Consider the following 21,821-nt stretch of genomic DNA (forward strand, 5'->3'; position numbering starts at 1 on the left):
GCTTCCCTCCCTCATGTCCCCCTGAGACCAGAGATTTCTGTATTGTGTGTCTGGAAAAAAAACTGGTCATTTTGCGTCATCTGAGACTTTTTTGGCCAGAGCTAGAGCCGCATGTTTTCAACCCGCCCATATGGGGTGGGATCTCACGATAAAACGGCGTCTTTTCAGTTTCGAGTCAACTAGTAGCCTAATTGTATCATTTCTTCCGATACTGCCCTCTGTAACCGGTAGGCGTGGCTTGGGAGTGGCCTCGTAGGGCAGCGAAGCAAGTGCATTCTGGGAGTTGCTGTCTTTCATCCACATGAGCCAAAAATACATTTTCTGGCTTTTCTTTCTCTAGAAGGCACCAACTTCTAAAATAATTTCACATTTCTACTACATAAATGATCCAATTTAAATACACATTCATCTTTCCAGCGGTGAAATATCCCTTTAACAAGCAGTTGAACAGGTGTACCTAATAAAGTGTCCAGTGAGACTGTGTGTGTATATATAATTAGAAAAGCAATACTCAGTAATAGCCTATATTTAATAATAAAAAACATAATTCATTACCAGATGAGTTTGCTACTTTCAACAGCTGACCGTGAGGTAGTAACATCTGAGGGCCCCCTATAGACACAGATGGGACACCGTACAACTGTCCATTCTCCCCTTTCACGATCACCTGAAAAAATGCATCTGTCTTTGAGGTGGGGAAAAACTGTCATAAATATATCGTTCAAAATGACTTAATGGGTGGAACACATAAGGTCAAGCTCATATTTTAACATTTTGGTATATCTGGTGACTGAGTCAAGTGCATGGGTGATACACGTCTTCTAGTGTGAGTAATAGCCTGTAGTTTATGGTGATGGATCATAGTGCAATGTCCTTACCACCCGCTCATACTGAATAGGATGTCCGTTTTGATCAAGTATAACTAAGTTGTCCACTTGTTCCGGGACTGTAGAGGGCTTCTGATTGGCTGCTACAGTTTCTGGGGCTGGAATGACCGACGGAAGTACTTGTGCATCTGCACTTTCTTTCGATTTTGAGTTTTTGCCAGTTTGCTGATACATCACAATACAAAAATAATAAATCGTTTTATCACAAAACATTGACAGCTGATATTTTACAATTATTCTTTGCAGTTCATATTTATTTATTTATTGCTATTTAATATTTAATGACGCAAGCATTTTGGTAAAAGTATTAAAAAAAAAACAAGATTCACCCAACTCATTTGTTTGTTTGTGTGTGGCCATTAAACATAAGTATTTTAGTGAAGAGTGGGTTATACAAGGATTATTCAGTACTGTACAGTATTTCTACTGGTCTACATTTCTGCCTTACCAGTCCAGCTCGTGTGTCTGCAGACTGTAGATCCCCTCTCTCTCTCTCTCTTTCTTCAGACTGAAGAACATCTGTCACATCTCTCTCTTCCTCCTCCATTTATTCTATCAGACATACACAGCAGTATTTAAATCAAGAGCCCAAGCCAGAGATACACTGCAATTATGCATGAATTGAGATGTTTTACTATTGGGGGTAATATTACTCAGCCCAGGCTTTATACAGGAAGCAACTTATAGTAATTGCAACCACTGTCCAATCAAATAACCACAGTCTGGTAATAACTGGTACTAACCCTGGCCTGAACCTATAAACCTAACCTTATTTACCCAGTACTTTCTTAGGCAAGTACGCTGTAAGTGCACGGACTGTATAATAAAGTGCAACCGAATTTTCATTTTTGGACGAACTATCCCTTTAAAACGGAACGCAGTAAAAAATAATCTAAACGCGACGCGACGGTAACGCTCAAAAACGTCGTTATGCAGCGAGTTTAGATTAAACGTTTAAATTAAGTTGGATTTAAACTAACACAAAGGCCAAAAGGGACTTAATGCTACTTTTAGTTTTTCATTTGGCTGTAATAGCCTATTAGTTAGGCCAGGGGCGCAACTACCCAGTGTCAGAGGGGTATGCAGCAACAATTTTGGCGCCCCCCGAGTGATAGTTAACAGATGAAATAAGTACAAAATTGTAATTTATTAATATAATTTATTGAACTATACTTCACAGTGATGAATCCACCGCTGAGTGGACCTCTGTCTCCCCCCCGTAAGAAAATGTTGTGCTTTTTAATGTTGAATTCATCAATCTGGTGCACTTTGAGAGTTCACAATTAAAAGCTCCAACCCATATTCAGTGTGCAAATTAAACAAAGAAAAATTCAAAACTTATTTAGTAACAGTGTCTGTCTACATTATACTACTACATAATAATAGTTATAATATTAATCCCATGATAGTAATAGCCATATATTGTAAAACAAATGCACTGAAAAATAATTTTATTATTAGTTTTGTACTAATGTCTACCTCACATTAAAGATGTGATTGGGCCAGCCCAGTGTCAATCAAGAAAATAACCAATGGGCCGCTGATCTACGTGTTTAATGAAAAATGTAAAAAAAAAACACAACTTTTTTTTCCTGACCAATGCATTACAACGGCACTAACCCAAGCAAAACAAAGCAAAACGAATGGGCCGCCGATGTACGAGTTTTATGGGCCGTTAAGACAAAAAAAAAGAAAAAAAAGAAAGAAGCCTATTAGATGTATCGGCCCAACAAGCACGTCGGCCCACCGGGAATCTCCTAGCCTACATGCGTGGACGTCACACTTTAAATCCTACGTTACCTGTTGCTTTTTCATCCACTTATTTAGCTGCTGGCGGCCTGGCGCATCAGTTGACATGCCATCTCCTTTTCCCTCTTTCTTTTTCTGTTTTTAGTCCCGACAGCTTTTTTGCTTTGTCCATCTTTTTCGACTCGTACCTGCTCGCTCAGCGCTCACGGCGCCCTCGCCTGCTCGCGATATTATCCCCCCTATCTATGTCAAAAATACCCACTACTTGATTTTTTGCGCCACTGAGTTAGGCCTATAGCGCTTAATCTTACTATATTCTTATCTGTATTAGACATAGACAAATCTTTGACATGAAAAACATGGAAGAAGGAAAAAAACAAGCGTAAAGTTACATAATATATAAGCCTTAAAATATAATTGACGACAATAAGGTGATTTATGGCAGCACTGCAGCAGTATTAAGTTATTGTAGATATCAAATAATGTAATTAATTTCTAACAAATATAAAATAGTCATAATTTGAGTGTTTGAAGCAGTTTAGTGCGCGAGTGCCACCTACAGGCGATGATTATTCGTGAGACTTGAATGTGCGGGTGCATATTATCAATATTATATTATGAAATATTATTACAATTTTAAATATAGGTTTTCTATTTTAATATAACCTACTTTAAAATATAATTGATTCACGTGATGCAAAGCTGAATTTTCAGCATCATTACGCCAGTCTTCAGTGTCACATGATCCTTCAGAAATCATTCAAATATTCTGATATATTATCAATGTTGGAAACAGTTGTGCTGCTTAATATTATTTTATAACATGGGATGGTTTTTTTTCAGGATTCTTTGATGAATAAAAAGTTAAAAAAGAACAGCATTTATTTAAAATAGAAATATTTTGTAACAATAATAATACACTACCATTCAAAAACTTTGGGGTCAGTACTTTTTGAAAGAAATTAATACTTTTATTTAGCAAAGTGAGTTGTTTTAAATTGATAAGGGATTTATATTTTTAGAAAAGATTTATATTTTGAATAAATTCACCAATGAATCATAAAAAAAAGTAGCCTACCACCGTTTCCAAAAAAATATGAAGTTGTTAACTGTAATCAAATCATCATATTAAATGATTTCTGAAGGATCATGTGACACTGAATCACAGAAATAAATTATAAATAGAAAAATAGAAAAGCATTAGGCTTATTTTAAATTGTAATAATATTTCTGAGTAGCCTACTGATTGTTTTTTTTTTTTTTTTTTTTCTTTCTGTATTTTTGATCAAATAAATGCAGGCTTGATGAGTTTAAGAGACTTCTTTCAAAATCATTAAAAATAGTAATGTTACCTAACTTTTGACAGGTACTGTATAAGATATTTCGAAGAATATGGGTAACCAAATATTAACAGTTGATGGGCATCACTTCCATAGTATTTTTTCCACCATACTATGAAAGTCAGTAACCGTCAACTGTTTGGTTACCCTTCTTCAAATTATCTTCTTTTGTGTTCAGCAGAAGTAAGAAGAAACTCATACAGGTTTGGAACAACATGAGGGTGAGTAAATTATGACAGAATTTTCATTTTTGGGTGAACTAACCCTTTAAGTGGTGAAAAATATAAAAGCAGAGTCTAAACACATTAGCGAATATTATAATATACAAATATTGAGAAGGCAAAATTACGGATCTTTGGCTCATGAATATTAATTAAGTCACGAAGCTTCAAGAAGAATACGTAGAACGTCAATGATTGATTAACATTCATAACTTTGTCGGATCCGTAGAGATGGTACTGGACAGTAGCAGCAGCCTCTGTATTCATCTGGAAACCCTCGCGGAGGACTCAGATTTGATTTCGGCCCTCGATCCAATTCCTCCCTTCTCTTCTTATCAATTTATTGTCTAATCTCTGATTCTCTACTGTATTTGTGAATAAAAATAATCGTTATAGTCAAGCCTGCGCCATAGTAGAATTGGTGTAAGATAAGCGCCCTCTAGTGGCTAAGCCTCGGTATTCAGAGTTGCGCATGCGCAGTGGAAACTGAAACGGTGTGTGTAATGGCTGCCTGATGGAGTAAGTGAATTTAGATGCTTCTTCTCTTCTGCTTGTAATTTGACCGTAGCAAACGGAGAACGCCTAACAAGACGTCTGAGCTAAAATGGTTTATATTCACCCAGGGGCGCAGCCCAAGACGAAATCTAACCGCGTGAAGTGATTAAACAACATGTAAGTCTATTTATATTATAATTATCGTAGCATTTGTAAGGGGATAACGGACACAGTTCTGTAATGCTGTTAGCCGAGCAGATAATACTTATTAAATGCTACATACTAAACTCATTTACCTCAAAAAAACGATACTCGCTAATGTTTTAAGACATCTGAATCGGTTATATATAAAGTTGAACGAATCACTAGCATTAAGAATATATCCTTTAGTTAGCGCGAACTCGCTACGGCCAATGAAAGTCAATCATTATTGTTCAGGTTTACGTTTAAACACGTACTCGTCGTATTATCAGTGTAATATTTAGTTTATATAAGGTTTATCTATTCAGTGTTTCGCCAGCGTTTTTCTTTTTTTCTTTTTTGAACTGTGTGACTGTTGATGTGTCGGGGTTACTGGAGTTCAAACACGTTTAACACGTCAGGCGTAACTATAACTAACGTTAGTCCACGTGAGTTTATAGATGCGAAATTCAACACTATTTTCTCTTTACAGCACAATTATTTTACTATATTGTTGACTAATGCAGCATGTTATGTAAGTAGTGGATCTTCCATCCTGTGGTAATAATAAGAGAAGTAACGATAGGTGTGTCGTTCCTTCCACTTACTGAAAGTACCTTGCATTACCATGGTTTCGTAAAGAACCGTGGTATTATTATCAATGTTGAAATTGTTTTTGTTGCTTATTATTACTATTTTATTTATTTATGAAACAGTGATATATTTTTCTCAGGATTCTTTTATGAATTGAAATTTCAATGAACAGCATTTAGTTATTTGAAATAGATTAGAAATCTTTTGTAAAATTATAAATGGCTTTGTTTTTTGATCATTTTATTTTTAAAACGTCCTTTCTAAATAAAAGTATTAATTTATCTCTCTCTCTCTCTCACACACACACTTTTAAATGGTAGTGTATTACAGTTTCCACAAAAATATTAAGCAGCACAACTGTTTTCAGCATTGATAATAGAAATAAATATTTCTTGAGCATCAAATTTGCATATTAGAATGATTTCTGAAGGATCATGTGACACTAAAGACTGAGTGGTAATGATGCTGAAAATTCAGCTTTGACATCACAGGAATAAATTACATTTTAAAATATATTAAAATAGGAAGCAGTTCTTTTAAATGGTAATAAACTTTCCCAATATTACTGTTGACTGTATTTTTGATCAAATAAAAACAGCCTTGATGCGCATAACAGACTTTTTTTACTCAGGTTTATGACCGTTTAGCTCTGAAATTCTTTATGTGCATATCTTCTTGACTGAGTCGCTCTCGTGATTTATGTCTTCAAAGCTGTGTTTCTCTCTCAGTTGAAATCGAGGCCTGTTTGGTGCCCTGCTGGTCGTGGCAATGAAGACCCGTGTGGAAGCCGTTCTGAACGTGGGTCTGCGGATCCCCAGCATCATGCTGCTAGAGGTCCTGTACCGATGGGACGTCGGCTCCTTCTTCCAGAAGATCCAGAGGAGCAGTCTCAACAATAACCCCCTTTTCCAGTACAAATATATAGCCCTGTACCTGCATTATGTCGGTATGTACAAACACAACAAGCAACCTCTCCCTGTCTATACATCAAACACTGAATGACATTGAACTGTCAAATACAGGACTGACACATGACTCTTAATTATGCGGTAAAAACTGGTGCTGCCTCTTGAGGATATTGTTATTACTATTCTAACTGATCTAACTTAAGAATTTTACCTGGTATGTGATCAAATAGTGCAACACAGTCAAAGATGGATCTGTCATGTCTAGACTTGGTGTGTGGGCATTGGGCAACCCATTATACCAATGCAGCAACGCCCTGGCGAGTTTCGAGTGTGTCTTTTCTTCATGAAATGTAAAAATGCAATTTTACAGTGTAGCTTCATGGCTAGTTTTCTGTCCGTGGTAGTAATACTGATGTTCCACACACATTAATGTCGTGTGTGTGTGTGTGTGTGGGTGCGGTTGTTTTCTTGGCTGTCTGCGCTCTGTTGAGGAAAAGCAGAGTGCTAGTGCAGTGTTTGTACTCTGGCTCGAGTCCTCTTGTAATGGGCCAGTGGAAACGCAGAGTCAGGAGTTGGGAAGATTTTTATGATGGGAACGGTCTTGGTTGTTAGTCATTCAAGCTGTAATTAAACTATCGATCTGCAAGCTGTAATTAAGCTCTGTTCTGTGTCATGATGCCTGTTTTGTTTGTGTCGAAGAAAATGAGGAAAGAGAGAAAAGCGGAGGAGACACAAATTACATAGTTTGTAACATTACATTACATTACATAACATAACATTACATAGCCTCTTTATAGAGGCAGTAATGTTATCAAAATGCTGTAATTCACCACAATACCAAGTTGAAATATTTCGTTATTTCATTCAGAAAAACTGTTTTCTCAGGCCCGATAGCTCTGAGGGGGATTATGTAATATATAATATAATATTATATAATATATATATATATATATATATATATATATATATATATATATATAATAGAATGTGAATACACCTGCACTGCAAAATATTTATTTATTTATTTCAGAAGTACATCAAATAATTTACACTACAGTACTAAAATGACAATAATTATGTCTTGATTTCTTCTCTCTCAAGAGTTAAAGCTACACTGTGTAATTTTTTTAAGTTGATTCTTAGCTAAAAACACTTTGTTCTTTCAAAATGATATGTGCTCATTAATGTGTAATTACTTCCACCAACTAATCAAGTATTCTCGTAAGCGTAGAATCTGCCGTTTCGAATGGCGCCTCCATCTTGAAAATACATTAGCCAAAGAGGGACATACCTGGAAATTCAAGCTTCGCCTTTCGCGTTTTTACACTCAGTGGCACCGTGACGAATGCGAGGGGGAGATTACTCGCGACTGCCAGCAGATTTGAAATAATACGGCCACCGTAGGAGTTAAAACGCCCTCGGAATGGGAGGGGCTAAAGTAATATTCAGTTGGTAGTCATAAACAATTTCACCGCTAGATGGGAGAAAATCCTACACAGTGTAGCTTTAAACCTTTGAGCTTTTGTGTTAATGGTAAACATCAGGGAGACCTTTAGGTTTCTGTGACAACAGCTTTACAAATGCTTTTAATTACAAATAGTGTATTTTTGTATTGTTTCACATGCTCATGTTGAGAACAACAAGAATATTCACATGTTTGGGTGAAAGTTGGCTCCTCAGTCTGATTCAAAATAAGGCCGGCTGCTGAGAAAACACGCTCCGCCAAAACAGATGTTGCAGGGACACAAAGATAATTGTGTGCTAAGCGAAGTTTCTTAAAGGGATAGTTCGGCCAAAAATGATATTTACCCCATGATTTACTCACCCTCAAGCCGTTCGAGATGCATATGTCAATCTTTTTTCAGACGAACACATTTTCAGTTATTTTAGAAAATGTCTTAGATCTTTCAGTGGTTATAATGTGAAGCAATGGGGTCCACCTCTTCCAAGTCCCAAAATGTGCATGCATCCTTCACAAAAGTAATCCATCCGGCTCCAGGGGGATAAACGAAGGCCTTCTGAGGGTAATCCGTGCGGTTTTGTCGTAAAAATATACATATTTAAAAGTTTATAAACGAAAATAACTGGCTTCCGGTAGCGGTCGACGCGCGTTCACGGACATGGATGCTGGCGTAGGACGTAGGATGTAGCGTAGGAAGCGTCGTGACGTAGAACGAACGTAGAGTTTTGTTTTGCTCTGCTCTCTGGCTGCGCTGTCACGTTCGTTCTACGTCACAACGCTTTCTACGCTACATCCTACGTCATACGCCAGCATCCATCTCCGTGAACGCGCGTTGACCGCTACCGGAAGCCAGTTATTTTAGACTTGAAGGAGGTGGACCCCATAGCTTCACATTATAACCACTGAAAGATCTATGACATTTTCTAAAATAACTGAAAATGTGTTCATCTGAAAAAAGATTGACATATACATCTCGAACGGCTTGAGGGTGAGTAAATCATGGGTTAAATATCATTTTTGGCCGAACTATCCCTTTAAAGCGCTTTGTGTTTCTGTTCTTAAAACAGTCTCCCTTGACGAAACTTAAAGGAAGTTTTCTCATGCATGCATCTTTAAATTAAACTGTGTGATCATGTATATCGGCCACCCTGATCTGTAAAATTTTGGCATCATCCATTAAAAAAAAAATCAATATCTGTCCGCCACTGCTTAGTTAGCTAGAAAAACAACATTGGAGCAGCATTTTGCATTACATCACATATTCATTTTATTTCTACCTATTAATGATGTCTTATTTAATGTTGAATAAATCTGTCATGCAAAACAAGTTATGAGCCACCGTTTAAATGGTTTAATTTCAACACCGCAAGAAAATTAGCAGAAACATTGTACACTCGATCATGTTGTCGCAGGCATCATGTCCTGCAGCGGTTTCATCTATAATGAAATGAATGAATTGTTGAACGCTTGATAGTTCATTCTGGTGTCTGATTTTATCCAGCTGCCTGTTGGCTTTGCATTGCAAATACAGTTTTGACTACTCCATTTAATCCAGCACCCTATCTCTGAGTGTGCAAACTGCCAAAGATCCAGTGACAAGGATGCGAATTCCTTTAAGAAGTAAATCTCTAATTAAAAATAAATGCCTCTTAAACACTTATTTTCTCAGCTGCCTGGAAGTAAAGAGGCGTGCAATGAGTTTATCGAGCTTATGTCAAAGGCCTGCTCTGTGTTAGTTTATTGTTCTTCATTATTGTTAGTTAAGTGGAAACTTTAAAGGTTTTTCACACTGAAAGTGTCAAATGCGATCATGCATTTTAACGTGACTTCCATCGACATGATGTCACACTTCCACCACCTGATACACTTTGATACAGAATGTTTGCTTTAAACCAACAACACAGTGTCTCTGTGACCTCCAGCTGAACGCTGTCAGTATGATCCAGTTCTACAGATAACATATATGGCTTAAACATTTGCACACATCTCTACCACACCTTTCTCTCCTCACTGTCCGTCTCTTTGCGTGACCTGTGTTGGACACTTGATCCAGGCGAGCAGGTTTCAGTGATGCTGATTTGTGCCTCGTAGACTCGACGCACAGGACGTGACACTGAATAACCGCAGAAACTAAAGAGGCGTGCATTCATCCTTTGGCAAATATTGGTGTGTTTTGCCTTTAAACCTATTGTGAAGAATTCAATTTCTTTTTATTTTATGCAAATAATGTTAACTTTTTTATTTGCATGTAATATTTTATGATGACATTTCATTATTATAATAATTATAACATTTTGGTTAGTCTGATTTATAATTGGCTACCCAAAAACGGAGAATTGCTATGCTTAGTTTTTCAGTTGCGAATTCATATCCAAGTAAACAATTGCATAATCATTCTGTGGTGGGTGAAGTCAATATAGAGAGAACAGCTGCTTCCAACACACACACACACACACACCTATAAACTAATGTCGCAGAGCTAGACTAGCTTTCTCACACTGCTCTTTCTGGAATGATTTAAGCATCAGCAAATGCTTCATAGATGATCCCTTGCAAGCTAGATGCTCACCCAGCTGTCCAATGCAGTATATTAGATTTCAGCCTGTTTGAATCGGCTGGATTCTCTCTGCATATTTGGTGCAACGAACATAAACAGCCACAAGAAGGACGATTGTTTGCTAGCCAGGCACAAATGAGGTTTTGCTTTATGGTAGAATTTTTGTTCTGTTGAGTATTGGCCAGTATTGGAGATGAACCGTCGTGGTGTTTGATATTACTTCCTGTTGGCCTGAATAGTCTTTTAGGTTTAGTGTGGCTTACAGATACTGCTGACACTGTTAAACAGGCAGGGTTGAAGACACTACTACTGTGATAAAGATCTCACCACCGCCAGTGTCATCGACCCATTACTTGACCCGAATGTTTATTCCTGGTTTATAGCTGTAGGCATTTTTTTTTTCTGTGAGTTGAACACTGCTGTTTAATCCCATGGGATTTAAATGAAATCAATACATTTATTTTGCTGTAACAGTATCCTTAAGCATTTTCAGTCTGCATTGTAAGTAAAAACCAGAGCTGTATCCCACTGTTTTAGGTATTTTGTTTCATAATCACCAGCGTTAGCAAGTTAATATCTCATAACACAGATGTAGTCTTGTATTGTAATATAGCAAATTGCTCACATTGAACAGTACTTTTACAAAATGTAAGGTCATACAACTGTCCTAATATAATAATGAAGCAAAAAATAAAGAATGGAAAAAGAAAATCTTAAGTAGTTTGGCATAATCCTTTAGTATTATGATATTAAGAAAAAGTTGGGAAGTTATGTTTAATTATTTGTCTTTCATCTACCAAATCAAAGTCATGTGGTGAGACCAACATGAAGCGGGAAAACGATACAATAAGAACTGAAGGCCCCTGTAAAACCCAGGTTGTGTCGTGGTGCAAATTCACAAAACAATGCTATTTATTAGGGCTGGGTATTGACTAGGGCTGAACGATATTCTGTTTTAACATCGACATCGCGATGTGCGAATGAGCGATAGTCACATCGCCGGAACATGCGATGTGAAGGGTAATGTTAGTAGTAGGCTACCCATAAGAGAACGGTAGCACACAGTAAACACGAGTTTGTTGTATGGCTTTTTGCTGGGGTGACATACGCGTTCTGCGTGCCTGCACAGTGATTGGTTCGCTGTGCCGCAGCTCACGCTCACAGCCAACATTCAAAAATGCGCGACGAAGAGGATCCGCCGCAAAAAAAGTCAAAATCAGCTATTTGGGACTAGCCTATTTCGTCTACAAAAAGGAGGATGTTGACCAAAAAGAGGTAGGCTACTTTGCTGGAGTGTTATACAGTTGTGGATGGTTGTCTTTTTTAAACATTCGTTTATTTTTCGTGTTCGCATTTATGAGGAAAAAACAATGTTACGTGACATTACGGACGCGACCGTTATGAAAGCGGCACTGAAAGACTGCTTTAAAACTTTCACAGAGACCTCAAACAGAAAGCACAAAGCCTTTCTTTAAAACGAATTTCTTTTTGTATTAATTGTATCTTAATTTTAATCAGTATTTCATTATCCAATTTCCTGGATTTAATAATGATTAATAATAATTAAATATAGCAGCCAGCGCCTGAACCGGAGATTAAGCTATCATCCATGAACCGAAACTCAGCGTAAAAGGTAGCCTACTCGCCTCACACACCTAAAAAAAAAAAAAAAAAAAAAAACCAAAGAAAGAAATATATCTATTATCTACAGAAATCTCTACTTTTAAACAGAACCATTAAAAAAATATATAGCTATATTTAATCTGTATGAAAAGTGCATTTCTCCCGATCACTGCTGCGAAGATCGCGAGTCAGTATATTGTCAACTTCAGCTTTACAGAAAACACTTGTTTATTAATAAACAATTAAAATGTCTCATTGTAATATTTTACATATTATGAATCATTACTTTTGCTGGTTCTAGGTGCCGTTTACATGAACGCGTCACTGAATCAGCACAGAAAACATAATTTTTCAGGTCCTAGAACCCGAAGAACGTTAGGTCCTGTGAAGAACGTTCACCGAATTCTGAGAGAAATATGTTTCTGGAATAAAATATTAAGTGGCCTTTTTGTTACTTGTAATGAAGCTTGCTTATTAGTGAAATTATTAATAACATGGAATGGTAATTATTGACATTAGCCTGGATTGATGGCTCGCAATATCGCAATATATATCGTTGGGAAAAAAATATCGCAATGTAATTTTTTTTCCAATATCGTGCAGCCCTAGTATTGACACAAATTTCACAATTCGATTCGATTTCAATTCACAAGCTTGCGATTCGATTTCGATTTCGATTTCGATTCCGATTCAATATTGATTATTTTGGATATCAGGTACAATACATGGCAAATTTTCTCAAGGAAAACAAAACTCTTAAAGGTATAGAGGAGGATTTTCCTGAATTTTAGAAAAGAACCGCCCTCTCCACTTTTTAAAAAAATGCACATGCGCAACACTCTACCTGCGCCCGAGAGGGAACGCCTATTAAACATGTGCACGAGAGAGCATGCACGAGCCTAGTTTCCATTTCAGCGTGATACCTTTTACCATTTGGTCATAAGGCCTAAAAAAAAAAAAGTTTGGTTCCTGTTGGTTGTCAGTTGAGGTCATGGGTCGGTAGGGATTTTTTTTCAGTGGCAGCAAGAGATAGGTAGGAAATTATTATAATATTTTTAATTTTACTTTACAGTAGCGATGGATACTCAATTTTTTCATAACATAGCCTACCAATACTACATGTACATGTACCTATACCACCTTGTGTGTCCCAGCATGTTACACACACACGCGCTGATTTTAAATGTTTGTACTTTTTTCTACTCCAAAAAAAGACATCTCAAGCAATGTTTCATCTTTACCTTTAATTGTATTAACCTCAATACAAACGGGGGAAACACGGGTTTAAAACAATCACATGCAAACGTAAAAATATATGCATATTTTTAGGAACACATCTACAAAAATATGCCTGTATTTCAAGTTGATAAAATAATTTAAAATCCGATTGGTAAAATGTTAAGGTTACTCAGTTTTGTGGTAACGTTAGCCATGTTCTTCATGTACCGGCCTTTTGACAGCTTCGGCTGAAGTTGTCCTTGTGTTAATTGTCGTGTAATAACTTCTGTATGACCTGGCAATAAACATTTTTGTAAGTGTGCCTAATGTGATTGGCTAAACTGATTTTATTTCGGGTGCGGGTCAGGTGTCGGTTCTATTTTAAGCGGGTCGGGTGCGGATTTTAATTAACAGTTATTGCTACTGTCGGATAACGGGTCAGATGCGGTTTTAAGCACTGCGGGTACGGGCGGGTGCGGATGTACAAAATCGGACCCGTGCAGGACTCTGTCTTGCATCGCAAGAGTGCTATACAAAAACGGTGCTGTACAAAAACGTAAATTATAGTTCGCCTCAAAGTTTTTTATTTGTGTATTTATTTAATTTGTATTATTTCTTCCCCAAGCTCATAAAATAAATTTGGGTCGCACATAAATTGACAGGGTTGGTCGGAAACCGGAACCAAACAAATTTTTTTTTTAGGCCTAAGGCTACTTTAGACAAATTAAGATGTTTACCGTGTCTGCGCGGTGCGTGACTTGTGCCAGGGCTAGCATCGCTAATCATAGCTTACATTAACTTTTACTAGCAGTGATTTTAAATGGATTTCTCCAAATAGCATGCCAAACTTTACCTGTCGAGTAGAAACTTCGCGACTGAGGCATCAGTGGGAAGCCCAACCTGTGCTTTTAGCGCACGCCAGCGTGTGAAATATTCTCCCCAAAACACTCTGGTCTTGTTTCTTTCTTCAGAGGCCTTTCTCTTCTTGTCATACAATTCGTAGACACTTTTTCTCTTGCGACCCTCAGACATTTTGAAAAAACCCGGTGAGAACGGCGAGCTTCAATGAATGGCTGAAACCGTAGCTCACCACCATAGACAGTATATAAACGGCTCACCACACATATACACCTGAAAGTGCGCATGCGCGATTGACAATTAGGAGGACCAATAGTCTTGGTGATCCACCCGGAAAAAGAAAATCCTCCACTATACCTTTAACTAATGCTGTAAACTATAAGAGTCAGTTGTAGCCTAGGCTTCATTAGCCTACTATAATATTGAAGGTAAAAATGAACTGATTTGTATACAAACACTTCAATTACACTTTTATTTATTTTTATAATAATAAAGTTATATGAAATATAAACATTTAAATGGTGGCTGTCATAAAAACCTGCCAGATTTATTCAAACATGCATTAAAAATTGAGGAACATTAAAAATTATAATGAATATGTAATAGGGTGCATATATTTAGCAAAATGCTCCTCTCTAGAGTTAATTTTTCTAGCTGACTAACGAGGTTATGGTCACTGGATATGGTTTTTCTGAAGTAAATGTGACGTTACATTACATTAACAAGCTGATTTGACGTCTTTCCACGGTTGAAACACTGATTCCATGTCACATGATACGGATTTCGATAAGTTGTACTCTACCTTTTAACATACTTTCAGATGCTTATTCATGTTCATTTCTCGCGGTAACTGGTTTTATTAAGGCGGAAGAGAAGATCATGCGCTTTGCTTCTCTTGAGCTGAGCTGTGCCAGAGCGATCTCACGCCACAGCGCCAAAACGGTATTTATGGTTTTGAATTTCGTAAGAAAATGGACGTAATTTGAAATCGGAGACTTTGTTTCATATCAATAGTAACAAAACACAAAGATTATTGCGATTTATTGGATGGGATGCGCGCAACAATGTTACATTCATTCATCAACTGAAAACAGGATGACTAATCGATTCTTGGGATTTAAGAATCGATATCGGTTCGTAAAAATGAGAATCGATTAAAATCGAGAAATCGAATTTTTTTTTTTTTTTTTTTACCCAGCCCTACTATTTATGGATTTTTAATTCATGCTATTTGTAAAAAAAATCTAGGTAAAAGTGTTTAAAACATTTGAGAATGAGTGAGATGCGTACACTCACATGTATTTAATGTGTAAGGAAAATGTTAATACTTTTTTACATGATGGTCACACCACATTTTTGTCATTAAAGGCACAAGATTGTACGATTTTTAGATTAAAATATCCAAAAACCACTAGAACAATTTTGTTGACTTTTGTTGCACTTACATTATCCCAAACGTTTCCAACAATGTTTAAATCCAGAGAAATCAGCAGTTTTAACCAGGACATGGACCGTGCCATTGCATCACCTGTCAATGACATCATATTTATTTTAAAATGAATTGCATGTCATTTAGCAACACGAATCCAGTTTTTATTTGTTATTCTAATAATGATCTAGTTTACTGCAGTCTGCAATAAGTGTCTCATACCAGCCACCGAGTGAACGCACAGAGTAACGTTATAACATAACTAGGGCCGGGACTCGATTACATTTTTTTTATCTAATTAGAGGCTTTGTAAATATTTAAGCGAAATTAATCGCATTTTAATTGCAAATAAATATTTGACCTGAGAACAGTGAGAAGTAATTTTTTTCACATGGATTTTTAGTATACCATTGAATAATGACTGAATACATAAGCTTAAGCAACAAAATATTGTTTATTTTTGTTCAACCAGGTCCAGCAGACCAGTGCAATTTTTGCCATTAAGTGTAGCAATAGCATATTTAGAAATATAGTACATTTACGCTAGCTATATGTTTTGCGTTGAGGTGATACTTGAGGCTCGATGTGCTGCGGTGATATGCGAATTCCTTGTTGCATAGCTTGCACACAACCATGCTCTTATCGACGCTTCCATCCGTTCGTTTTTATAACAAAATTTCCCATCCACGGGGCCAACCAAAGCGATCTCGTCAGCTTCTTCGTTCATGTTCACTGTGGTTTGTTGTTGTCTGAAGTCATGAACGCTAGTTGGTGCTCCAGTATAATCGGTCCGCCGAAACTCATCCAGTGAGAAACGTTCCGCGGTGCAAAAATAAGTGTGATTAAAATGCGTAAATGCGTGTTATTTTTTTGTGTAATTAATTAATCTTAATTAACGCGTTAAAGTCCCGGCTCTAAACATAACTTTCAACACACTCAAATGTATTTAGTATGATTGCTTTAACCATGTAAAACAGCGATTCATTGCGTATGTGGGGTAACGCAAAGAGCGGAAGTGGCCGACTGCACCATAAGCATAACTCGAGACCGGTGTGTATCGCAGATATTTCACATTAGCATTCGCTCCAGCGGCCTCGTTCCGCTCCCAGGGCTCTCGGCCCGCCCTGCTTCATACCACAGTAACGTTAGTAAAACTTTAATACATGCACTCATCCATGAACATGATTTCATAAATCCTGTCGGATTCCTTTCAACCGGCCGTGGAGGTGAAGACGACAACTCCCATGAATCCACTCTCATTCGCGGCCTCAAGCTACGCCTTTGTTTTGCATAAGCGACCTCTAGCGGCGAAAATTACATCATGTGCCTTTAAATAAACCCTTTTTTAAAAATATTATAAAAGTTTTGCAAAACCATATGAAACCAACATGAGTACAAAGAGTGTGTTTCTAACTTGTCATATGCTATGTAACTCTTTTTTTATTTATTTATTTATTTTTTTATTATTAAAGATTATTTTCTTTATTGTGGATGCTCTTATTTGTCATTGACTCTAGTGGATAATTTAAAATCAAATTGTGTTTTATGTTATTTAATGAAAATGGCATAAGCATGTTGTTTGTTTTAATCCAATACATATCTTTGTATCATTATTGGTGTCAGTAATTGAGACTCCCTTTTGTTCAGGTTACATCCTCAGCCTGGTGTTGTTGACTTTACCCCGGCAGCACCTGGTGCAGCTCTACCTCTACGTGCTCACAGCTCTTCTGCTCTTCGCTGGACACCAGCTTTCTAGGTCTGTGCTCACAGCAGTCTTCTGCATGACTGTATACTAACACAAGATGTGGAGAGGAAATGTCACATTGCTTTTAAATTTAGTTGCAATGTCACTTAGAACCATTAAAACAGATTAATGCAACTGTTTAGTACGTCTCATGATGTCTGGTGTTCCTGCAGGGATTACGTGCGCGCAGAGCTGGAATCCGGTTTCGAGGGTCCCCTCTACTTGGAGCCCCTGTCTATGAACCGCTTTACCACAGCACTCATCGGTACATCCCTTCAACTCCGAAACATCTCCATTTTGTTCTCTTCTTCACTGCCGTGTTTGTTCCTGAAGCGTTATTAGGGAGGGGTGCAACTGGTGTTGTATTACTGAACTTCGGTTCCCACCCCTGCTGTTAAAGAGACCTGACTGCTGAACTATAGCACAGAGTCTAAAAGAGAAGAAACTAGATCTCAATGTGCTCAATTTGCTAATGAATAGAGGGCCCTGTGAAATGCTTCCAGTTTTACTAATGAGGCGTTTAGAAATGAAATGGCATGCAACCAAACCTTTCCACGAAAAACTGCCTTAAATACACTTTTAAGGGATTTCACTGCTTTAAAGGAGAACTCCGGTCAATTTTAACATTGAGCTCATTTTTTTGTACATTTGGAGTGCTGTCAGTACAGAGAACAACGACAAAAATCGGTGTTGCCTACAACGTGTTATCCTCTTTTTAAAATTTGCACCCTGTTGACCATTGAAATGGGGCAAGTTTTAAACCTGCTTTTAGGCTCTTAACATCCTTGATGTGTCATTACAAGTGCACAGGTCATGTGAGTGATTCCTTCGGAGTGAACGCGGGTGAATCTGACTGCAGTAGATGTGAAAGAAATATATAAAAAATGATGTTTATTCAGCCGGCGCACATACCTGTATTTACATCCTGTTTTCGGTCGAAGTCCACAGTAATCGATTGTCGAGTTCACGCGCATAGGTTTAGTACCTATGATCACTCGCGGACTTCAACCGAAGATTCGGACTTCAACCGAAAACAGGAAGAAAATACAGGTATGTGCGCTGGCTGAATAAACATCATTTTTATTAATATCTTTCACATCTACTGCAGTCAGATTCACCCGCGTTCACTCAGAAGGAATCACTCACATGACCTGTGCACTTGTAATGACACATCAAGGATGTTAAGAGCCTAAAAGCAGGTTTAAAACTTGCCCCATTGAAGTCAACAGGGTGCAAATTTTAAAAAGAGGATAACACGATTTTTGTCGTTGTTCTCTGTACTAGGGCTGAACGATATTCTGTTTTAACATCGACATCGCGATGTGCGAATGAGCGATAGTCACATCGCCGGAACATGCGATGTGAAGGGTAACGTTAGTAGCACACAGTAAACACGAGATTGTTGTATGGCTTTTTGCTGGGGTGACATACGCGTTCCGCGTGCCTGCACAGTGATTGGTTCGCTGTGCCGCAGCTCACCGCTCACAGCCAACATTCACTGGCAATCCTATAGCTAAAAATGCGCTACGAAGAGGATCCGCCGCAAAAAAAGTCAAAATCAGCTATTTGGGACTAGCCTATTTCGTCTACAAAAAGGAGGATGTTGACCAAAAAGAGGTAGGCTACTTTGCTGGAGTGTTATAAAGTTGTGGATGTTTTTTTTTTTTAAAGTCGTTTATTTTTCGTGTTCGCATATATGAGGAAAAAACAATGTTATTAAGGACGCGACCGTTATGAAAGCGGCAGTAAAAGACTGCTTTAAAACTTTCACAGATACCTCAAACAGAAAGCACAAAGCCTTTCTTTAAAACGAATTTCGTTTCGTATTAATTGTATCTTAATTTTAATCAGTATTTCATTATCCAATTTCCTGGATTTAATAAATAAATATTAAATAGCCTATAGCAGCCAGCGCCTGAACTGGAGATTATAGGGTAGAGTGGGGGAAAACGCCCCCCACCTGTTTTTCCCAAAATAACCACTAAAAGTAGTCAATATACATTTTTACTGTTGCTATGCACTACGTTGATAACGGGGATATACAAATCTCTATGGATAAGCTGACACCAGCGACACATTTGAAGAGAAGAGGATTACATGGTAAATGCTATAATTTTCAGATATTAGTAAATAAGTGTTTAAGAGAATATTGTTCTGCAGGATATCGCAGTGATGTATGATAGATGAATAGTGAAGTCTGTAGTTTGAGATCATATATTATTTATAAGGAATATAATTATATTTTAAAAATTAAAAAAAATTTTTTAAAACTCATAGCTTGTGAGGTAAAACGCCCCTACGCTGAGGGGTAAAACGCCCCCCCTGGGGGCATAGTTTCTCTATCATAATTACTATAATAAAATATTTCTGTCTATCAAATCCTTTGTTTTACACGTAATGCAGTATAACTAGGTGGTAAAATCTAAATATTTGAACAAAACATGAAAAAATTACCTCAAGTGAGCATTAACTAGCTAGCTTGCTAGCACAGTTAGCTCACTGATGGAAGGTAGTTAATTTTGCCTATTTTGAACATTGCTGAAATAAATATTAATATATATACATGTCGATACATTACTTGCCTTTTACCTTTAGAGATTAAAAACTATTGTCTGTTAATTTTGCTGTTGATCTATGAAGCAAACTGGTTGGTAAGAAAGGGGGCATTTTACCCCACCTTGGGGGGCGTTTTACCCCACCGCTGGGGCAAAACGCCCCCTTTGTACAAAAATATTTTCAGTGAAAATACTAATTAATTATGAAGGCTGAGCAATTTTAATATTTGGTGAATAACTCCTGCCATAGTCACTCAAAACCGGGATGGCAATTCTAGTCACATTTATGTTTTGTTTCACTGTAATGTCACATTTTCCTTAAGGGGGGCGTTTTCCCCCACTCTACCCTAAGCATGAACCGCAACTCAGCATAAAAGGTAGCCTACTCGCCTCACACACCTAATAATAATAATAATAATAAAATAGAAATATTACTATTATCTACAGAAATCTCTACTTTTAAACAGAACCATTAAAAAAAATAATAATAATAATAGCCTAATCTGTATGAAAAGTGCATTTCTCCCAATCACTGCTGCGAAGATCGCGAGTCAGTATTGTCAACTTAATCTTTACAGAAAACACTTGTTTATTAATAAACAATTAAAATGTCACATCGCAATATTTTACATATTATTAATCATTACTTTTGCTGGTTATAGGTGCCGTTTACATGAACGCGTCACTGAATCAGCACAGAAAACATAATTTTTCGGGTCCTAGAACCTGAAGAACGTTAGGTCCTGTGTAGAACATTCACCGAATTCTGAGAGAAATATGTTTCTGGAATAAAATTAATATTAAGTGGCCTTTTTTTTTACTTGTAATGAAGCTTGCTTATTAGTGAAATTATTAATAACATGGAATGGTAATTATTGACATTAGCCTGGATTGATGGCTCGCAATATCGCGATATATATCGTTGGGGAAAAAAATATCGCAGTGTAATTTTTTTTCCAATATCGTGCAGCCCTACTCTGTACTGACAGCACTCCAAATGTACAAAAAAATGAGCTCAATGTTAAAATTGACCGGAGTTCTCCTTTAAAGGAAGTGAAACTTCCATCTCAAGGTGGTAAAACCCAGTACAATGTTGCCAGATCAGCTTTTATTACGTGGGTTCTAGAGGGGGGGCATATACAGATTAAAAGATGAGTAAGCTCAAACGGGAGCAGCACTCAGAACAGAAATAGCCAAATGTGTTTCTGTTCAGTTCTTCATCTGGAAGTGTTTTTCAGACTTCTAGGAAGTAATGGACGTCACAAAAACAGTACTTCTGTAACGCTGCAGGAGCTTCGGTGTATGGAGCTGGTTTCAGCTACAGCAAAACAAACTGTTCTACAGGGTTCCTGGAAATTACTATTTAAAATTCCCTGAAAACCTTGAAATATAAGGGAATTTAAAATTGTGATTTGTAGGCTTGGGAAATTGGAATTTCTATAATAGAATTAAATAGATTAGGAAGGTAAAATAGATTATAAGTTTTAAAATGTTTTATCAGTATAAATTTCTCTTTGAAAGTACTATACGATTTTCTATTCGATTTAAAAAATCCTGGAAAAGTCACAAATATTCTATAAATTTAAAATTTGTTGTTATGCCAATGTCTGAAGTATTTTACTGGGCAGAAATTAGTTGTTGTGAATATATATATACAGTGAGGAAAATAAGTATTTGAACACCCTGCTATTTTGCAAGTTCTCCCACTTAGAAATCATGGAGGGGTCTGAAATTGTCATCGTAGGTGCATGTCCACTGTGAGAGACATAATCTAAAAAAAAAATCCAGAAATCACAATATATGATTTTTTAACTATTTATTTGTATGATACAGCTGCAAATAAGTATTTGAACACCTGAGAAAATCAATGTTAATATTTGGTACAGTAGCCTTTGTTTGCAATTTCAGAGGTCAAACGTTTCCTGTAGTTTTTCACCAGGTTTGCACACACTGCAGGAGGGATTTTGGCCCACTCCTCCACACAGATCTTCTCTAGATTAG

General features: G+C 37.1%; 1 protein-coding gene across 3 annotated transcripts in view; it reads left to right on the plus strand.

The window, feature by feature from the left end:
• Positions 1 to 4,560: 4,560 nt before the first annotated feature.
• Positions 4,561 to 21,821, plus strand: part of rnf145b (ring finger protein 145b) — a 35,352-nt gene continuing 18,091 nt past the window's right edge. Inside the window, exons 1-5 of one of the 3 annotated variants that reach the window (XM_084386568.1) lie at positions 4,634 to 4,716; positions 4,821 to 4,869; positions 6,195 to 6,412; positions 17,169 to 17,277; positions 17,439 to 17,530. In XM_084386568.1, the coding sequence (XP_084242694.1) occupies positions 6,235 to 6,412; positions 17,169 to 17,277; positions 17,439 to 17,530 (379 nt within the window). In that variant the 5' untranslated portion in view covers positions 4,634 to 4,716; positions 4,821 to 4,869; positions 6,195 to 6,234. Of the gene's footprint in view, positions 4,870 to 6,194; positions 6,413 to 17,168; positions 17,278 to 17,438; positions 17,531 to 21,821 lie in introns of all 3 variants that reach the window. The other 2 variants (XM_084386567.1, XM_084386569.1) reach the window with 2 other exon arrangements.

This window comes from Rutilus rutilus, assembly GCF_951802725.1.
Source record: "Rutilus rutilus genome assembly, chromosome: 18".
NCBI classification, from domain to species: domain Eukaryota; kingdom Metazoa; phylum Chordata; class Actinopteri; order Cypriniformes; family Leuciscidae; genus Rutilus; species Rutilus rutilus.